The 7,499-nt window shown below is 33.8% G+C and overlaps 1 protein-coding gene across 1 annotated transcript; it reads right to left on the bottom strand.

Annotated features, from left to right (window-relative positions):
* Positions 1-329: 329 nt before the first annotated feature.
* Positions 330-6,512, bottom strand: LOC113775083 (cytochrome P450 81D1-like). Its single transcript, XM_027319824.1, has 2 exons — positions 5,486-6,512; positions 330-1,068 (listed from the first exon to the last, which is right to left on the bottom strand). The coding sequence occupies exons 1-2, from the start codon at positions 6,356-6,358 to the stop codon at positions 445-447; spliced, it is 1,497 nt and encodes a 498-aa protein (XP_027175625.1). The 5' UTR covers positions 6,359-6,512; the 3' UTR covers positions 330-444.
* Between the last annotated feature and the right edge of the window lie 987 nt (positions 6,513-7,499).

Genomic DNA, 7,499 nt, shown 5'->3' with positions numbered 1-7,499 from the left:
TCTCCGGTCATTGTTACGTTCAACTCTTATTATTTGAATTCTGCAATTTGGGCAAACTATGATATTCAATTTAAAAGCAGTGCAATTACCACTGTACTGATATAATGATTGTTTCGTTTTGGTTCTTCATACCGTTTTCAGGCTCCCTGGTGTTCAAATGGATTGGTGAATAAATAAGACGCCTAATTAGGCTTGTGGGGTTGTGCTTTCCATCTCCTCCTTCACAATGTAGAATTGGAATCATTTAATGTTCCACATTTTCACGTAAAATATTTAAGTTTGTATAATTTTAGCATTAACTTGTATTGAAAGATAGTTACAACAACAAATCTGAAATTGTAAGAGGAGCTCAAAACCAAAAAAAACAGACACTTATTTCTTGATATTTAAGTTTAAAAAAAAAAAAGAAATCCCAATTTATCTTAATACAACAACATATCTAACTTAAAGCTGAGAAATTGTTTTGATCATAGATGGGCGTGGCTTGTAAGATGCCTCCAAAGGCTTGGCCTTGCCCAAAGTTGCTCCTTGATTTTCTTCCAAATCCACCATTTCAGGCCCAACTCTTTCCCACTCAAAACATTGAATCAGGGTGCCCAATGTCAACCCAACCAACCTTATGGCCATGGCAGCTCCTGGACAAATTCTCCGGCCTTTTCCAAATGGAAGAAACTTGAACCCTTCATTCCACCCTCCCTCACCCATTCCTTCAAATCTTTCTGGCTTATACTTGTTGGGCTCTTCCCAAACGTTGGGGTCCCTGTGAATGGCCCAAGCGTTCACTAACAAAGTTGTACCTTTAGGAACCTTGTAGCCTCCTATGGTGCAAACCTCAGATGAAAAATGAGGCACAAGAGTCGGGGCCGCAGGAAATAACCTTAGTGTCTCGTTGATTATGCAGCGTAAATAAGGCAATTTGGAGAGATCGGAATCAGTTAGCAGATGGCCAGGCTGCATTTTTTCTAGCTCATCTCTTGCCTTTTGCAGTACATTAGGGTGATTTAATAGGCTGGACAATGCCCACTCCATTGTCTGAGATGTAGTATGGGTTCCGGCTGAGAACATTATCTACACAAGAAGTAATGTACAGTCAAATTCAATGGAACTTTTTGAATGAATAAGAAAAGAATATGAATTAGTTTTTAGAATTAGGTTGTTGACAAATAATGTCATTTCTCTTGATGTAGATCATGAATCAATACTTTACACTTTTGACATTGATCGCAAATGAATGTCCAATGGTCAACATAAGAAGGGAACCATATATTGTGGCATGTGATATTTATAGACCTCAATTATATGTAGAGGCATGAAGGAACTACTTTTTTTGGGTTAATTCCAATATGCACTCCTAAATTATCACCAATTTGCTTGTTACTCTCTAAATTGCTAATTTTAGAACTTTAGTATCTTATACTATTCTTTTGTTGGCCCATTGGTCAAATCAACTCAAATCCAAATAACTTTTTCTATAGTTAGCTTAGAAGGCTTCACATATCCTTAATTTGTTGTTTGTCCAAATTCTCTAATTCATTTAGTGGTATTAAAATGTTTCATTCTAAAGTTTTAAAAGAATTAATTGGTTTTATCTTATTTGGACGATGTGCCCCAAAATTGATAATATATTATATTTAAGTATCACAATTCATAGTTCACAGTATAAACTGAAAAGCCAAAATTAAATAGGGGGTTAAATGCAAACCCCCCTCCCCCACCAGCTATTGCACTAGTTGCATTTTGCACCATAAACTATTTTAATAGACACTTTACACTAGGAATGACAATTGGGCGAGTCCCGCGGGCACCCCACCCCGTGGAGGATAGGGGTGGGGGATAAAATGCTCCCCTGTTAAAAATGAGGTGGGGTATAAGGGACTATACCCGCGCCCCATCCCCTGCTCTATCCCCCACTTAAACAAAATAATATATGTATATATATACATATACATTAATTATATACATAACATATTTAATATTATTAGTTATACTAATAATTATATATTTATATTAATACAAATTATTGATTAGTTATACTAATATATTTATACTAAATTATTATTATATTTTTTACTATTTATGCATTTATTTTATTATATAATTTTTACTAACTATATATTTATATTAAATTTTTTACTAAATATATATTTTTACTAATTATGAACTTTTTCCCCGCCGATGGGGCGGGGCGAGGCAGGAGCGAGGGAGAGGCCCCATTGCCATTCCTACTTTACACCCTTGGTCAACTATAAAATAATAAGAAAATTAACTCCATCTAAATAATTGATGAAATGACCAATTGATCGTCCATTAAAAGCTTTTAAGTGACAAAAATACCCTTTTGGTAGAAAAAAATGTCACTTTAAATGGATTAATTTTCACTTCATAATAAATTTCTAATTGAAAACATATAACAATAAAATATATGATCACTTTGAATGACAATTAAAACAAAAGAAGTAGGAAAAAAATAAGAAAAGGAATAAATTCAATTCAAGAATCTCATCAACCCTATTTTACTACGTACTTCAAGTTAGCCTATGTAAGAAAAGATTGTTGTCAAGGAAAAGTAAATGATTTAGGTGTTTTCTTAAAATTTTTGAGCTCAATATTTTGTTTCCTAATATACAGCGTCTAATTTTGGTTCAGTATTGAATTTTATTGCAAATATTGTGCTAAATTCATATGAAAAATTTGGGGTTCTACTCCAATTTTATGCTTGTGAAGATTCCGAGTGAAATTTTGCTGATTATATGAAGTTATAGCATTATGATGCATTGAAGAAAATTATGAGATTTTAAAAATTGCAATAGTGAGCACTCAATATTTCTATATTTTGCCCCTATTTTGACCCCAATAGTCTTAATCATCACTCAAAATAATTTTTTATGTGTTACCAATTAGACTTTTTGATATAAAGTGAAACTTAGTCTAATTAAAGTAGTAATCTTCCCCACCAAAATAGTATTTTTATCACTTAAGATTTTAATTTTTTTCAAAACGATAAGTGATTTTATAGATTAACAAAAACTTTACCGTTTCGAGTTAGGGTTCGATGGAACTATACAATCAGTGTATTTTAACACGGAGGAATCAAAGTTTCTCATCTTAAATGATGCTAAAGCATATGAGATAATCCTATTACTAATATGATTATGATCCTTGCTAACTTAACAAAAGGAGCATATATAAAACAACAACTTTAAATGATGAATGTCTTCCAATAGGGTAGCCAATCTCATATCACTTAAAGTTTTTAATGGAGGATAAATTAATCATTTCATCAATTATTTGGATGAAATTAATTTTCGTGTAATATTTTAGTTGACTAAGGGTGTAAAGTGCTTATTAAAATACTTTAGAGTGTAAAGTGCAACTAGTGTTCTAGTTCGCGGGAGTTTTATGCATTTAACCCTTAAACACGGGTATAAATTGAAAGCAACCCTTTTTGTTGAGTTAATTTATCCCCGATTCTTGGCTGTCAATTGGCCTCTGTAGAAGTGGCACCAAACAAATATCGAGTTCCCTGATTCTAAATTAGGAGCCTCACTAGTTGAGTTCGTAATCGAGATTTCTGTTTTTTTATTTTTAAGAGAGATTCAAAGCCTTATAAAGAGAAAAAGGGAGATTTGAGAATTCAACAAAGATTTCACGATCATCTGCCTAATAGTCTTACTAACTGAGCTAATTCTGTGGGAGTTCGGTTCAGACATTTGTCAACAACGCACATCAAACCAAACTTGCTAGGGCAATTATGTGGTGCAAACATTTGCAACCACTTACATTCTAAAAATCTGAAAATAAAGTATTCGTTATGGAACATCAATGAGGCACATAATATATATATATATATATAGTTATGTAAACGAAAGTATTACTAATAAAATATATACATTTTATTTTTTTATGACAAGAGAGAGGTAAGATTTAAAGATGTGGAATGTTTCAATGAAAATAAAAATATTTTGTTAGAGACAACCAGTTAAAATATTGTGCCATAAGTATTACTTAATATCTATGCTCAAATGAACACTTTTTAAAATGTCTCACAGCCTCCACCGTTGACTTAGCCCCAACCACGAGTAACTTGGTTAAGGTCTCATTATCTTATCTCATCTTTTTTTTTTTATATTTTTATAACCTACTCTATTTTAATTTAGGGGAGAAAGTCATTAAAAGTGTCAGGCGCAATAATTAAATGGCAAGTATATGATGGGAAGTAAGGGTTGAACTTGATCTACCACTCCCACCAAGACTTTACTTTAAAGTTTTTGTGGTGACCAATTGTTCAAGTGGCTGTTATCTTATCTCATCCGATTTGCTTCTGTTGTCCGTTATTGAATATTATCACGTGTATCAATTGTTAGTATATCACCTCCATCAGGGGTAGGGACACCTTCCCCAAATTTTAAAGGCCTTAATTTGGCCAACAAAACAAAATTTAAAAAATGTACAACCAATAGTAGGATACAATTACATGTATTTTTTGTTAAGAGGAGACTGATTTTTAACATTCTTGTAATAAAGTTGTGCAGATTATTTTGTGATGAATTTTACTTTATTACAAGTGTTGTACATTTTTGAGATAGTTATATTGACAACTCTTTCTAAACTTTTAAAGGTAATTTGTAAAATGATCTTTTTCGTTCGTTTAAGTTATCCTCATGTGTCCATAAATTTTGTGAACTAGATTCCTAAATTATATTAGCGGAAAAGATTGTTAAAACCTTATATATTGTCACATACCATTAAAAATTCTTTGATTATTTTATGGTTTAAAATGATAGATACAGCCATAAATTGATATGTTACTTTGGGACAAGAATTCGGTACAATTATATTTTGTATAATTTCGTCCAATTCTTGTACAAGTTTAAATTTTTTAGTGTACAAATACATCGTAATATTGTACTGAATATGTGTCAAATATTTTATTAATGTACACTACTTTTACTTCAAATATAATAATATAATGTAATTATACACCAAACAATGTAAAAAATGTAATACCAAACTCCAACCTCACTAGCCCCTCTCCCGTTACGTTAGAGAACCACGACAAGATTTTACCCAATTTACATGTTGATGGATGCCCCAACTTACCAGTCACCACTAGATATTGGCACATTTAATGTTGAAATCATGTGTACCCAAACAAAACCAAATTTTTGGAAAGACTTTGACTAAATTTCTTCCCTAGACACCAACACTGAAGTTAGTGGCATATACCATTTCCCCACTCACCACTAGATCCGGTGCCTTTGTGCTGTCGGAGGTGTTTTCTACAGTTCAGATCTGACCACAACATCAAGCTACAATTTGATTTGATCATTTCAAAATTCAGAAGCATTGCATCCCTCGTCACTAGTCTTAGCCCTACCACTAAATATGGCTAGACAATTTGTGCTGCTGCTACATGGGTGAGATGACCTTGTCCTAATGAATTATAGACCAATTTGTAAAAGAGATTCAGGTAGAAGAGACTTACTTGTATAATTCCTTTAACAATTTCGTCAGTGTAGTATTCGGGTTCTGCTTCTTGTAGAGATAACAATTTTTGAATAATTGTTTTCCTTCTCTCCGTCGAACAAGAACCGTCTTCTGCTTCCTCTTTCCGCATTTGATCAATCAGGCCCTGAAGAAACTCGTCCCTTTTCTGGTGCAAACTGATTACACCTTTCTCCAACCCTCCATAGCCAACCCACCTCAAGATTGGAATATAATCACAAAGATCAGTGAGTGCTCGCGGTGAAAATATATCACCTGGCTGATCAGATGGCCATCTTTTTCCAGCAACTATTTTCATTATCACGTTGAATAATAACTCCCGGAACAAAGAACTCATGTCCTTAACTTTCCAGGTTTTCTCATCAGAGTTACTGGAAAACAATTTTTTGATGATGAAATGGATTTCTTCAGTCCAGATGGAGGAGAAACGCTGGAGTTGAATCGAAGAAAACATATGGATGGTTGTGACTCGGCGGAGATTTCGCCAGTGATCTCCATAAGGGGAGATTATGAGAGCAGTTGAGTTGTAGCCAAGGTATTTACTGGAAACTGACTCAGGCCGGTTCGCAAAAATAATATCATTAGTCTTGGTTAAGCATTCCTCTGCAAGAGATGGTGAGGAAACGACAAGGAAAGGGCGAATCCCAAAATGAAGTGAAATCAGGGGACCATATTTGATGGAGAGCTTTTGCAGGGCAAGGTGAGGGGCAGTTTTCACAAGGTGAAGATGGCCCAAAATTGGAAGAGCTGGAGGGCTTGGAGGCTGCAGTTTTCGGTTCTTTTTTCGGAGATACTGATACTTTACAGCCATCAAGAATATGAAGAGACCAAGAATGGTGTAGAGTAACTCCATGATCAAGGCTCAAGATGCAAGAAGCAAGGAGAAAGATGTTTGTCGTTGACTTTATGTGCAGTGTAGTAATTTTGCATTTGGGCACTCTCTGATCACCAGTATCAGTTGTTTCATACATGAGCATCAATATTGATTCAATAAATAGGGGGTGGGATGGGTCGGGTCGGGTTAGATAATAAAATGGAAGGATCATAAGTAAGAGATTCTGATTCAAAATCTCTGACTTACTTACTGAAAGTTACAACATTAAGGGTCCGTTTGTTTCGGGTGAAAATGTTTTCCAGGAAAATATTTTCCTAATTTCCCGTGTTTGGTTGCACAAAAGTTACTGAAAACATTTTCCTATGTAAAATATTTTCACTCATCTTATGGAAAACAACTTCCCTTCCAAACTTACTGAAGTTGTTTTCCGAAATGCATGCATCCCGTCTGTAGTATGTTCCAAACTTACTGAAAACATCTTGTAGTATGTTCTTTTTTTTTTTTTAGTGTAAACAGGAGGATTCGAACCCAAGACCTCTTCCTTACACTCCTTCCCCCGTACCACCCAACCCAACCCAACCCTCCCCCTAGTATATTCAAAATAAAAAAAAAACCTCATCCTGCTCATCCTATGCTAGTAATTAATTATGTATAATAGGGACATTCTTTTCTAGAGAAACTTTCAGCAGTGAGAGTGCAAGATATATGTCACAATAAGCATTGCATGTGATTGATATTTGACACTAAATGGCTAGCAATTTGTTTATTGCTTAAGGAGATATTTTTTATTCATATATACATTTCTCCAAGATTTTTTAAAGTTAAACAATGAGATAAATTTTCTTATTTTGCATGGGAAGAAGTATGTAGTTATAATGTGTAGAAAGTAAAGATAGAGATAAAAGTGAAAATATTTCAAAAGTTAAACAAACACCAGAAAAATGAAGTAAGAAAATATTTTCAATAAGCTAACCAAACACCTGAAAATGATGAAAGGGAAATGATTTTCATGGAAAATTACTTCCACGGAAAATATTTTCCCAAGGAAAACATTTTACTTCCAACCAAACAGACCCTAATTCAAAAAATATGGACAATAAACCAACAAATCTAGGCACTAAGATGACATCATTAAAACACATAATACTCTATTCGTCTC

The sequence above is a fragment of the Coffea eugenioides genome, chromosome 1 (assembly GCF_003713205.1).
Source record: "Coffea eugenioides isolate CCC68of chromosome 1, Ceug_1.0, whole genome shotgun sequence".
In the NCBI taxonomy this organism is placed as follows: Eukaryota; Viridiplantae; Streptophyta; class Magnoliopsida; order Gentianales; family Rubiaceae; genus Coffea; species Coffea eugenioides.
This window is presented reverse-complemented; position numbering and strand designations above follow the sequence as displayed.

Coding starts and splice junctions, on each gene's coding strand:
- LOC113775083 (XM_027319824.1), bottom strand. CDS start 6,358: ATGGAGTTACTCTACACCATTCTTGGTCTCTTCATATTCTTGATGGCT. Junction 1,069..5,485: donor TTGTTAAAGGAATTATACAA/GTAAGTCTCTTC, acceptor CTTCTTGTGTAG/ATAATGTTCTCAGCCGGAAC.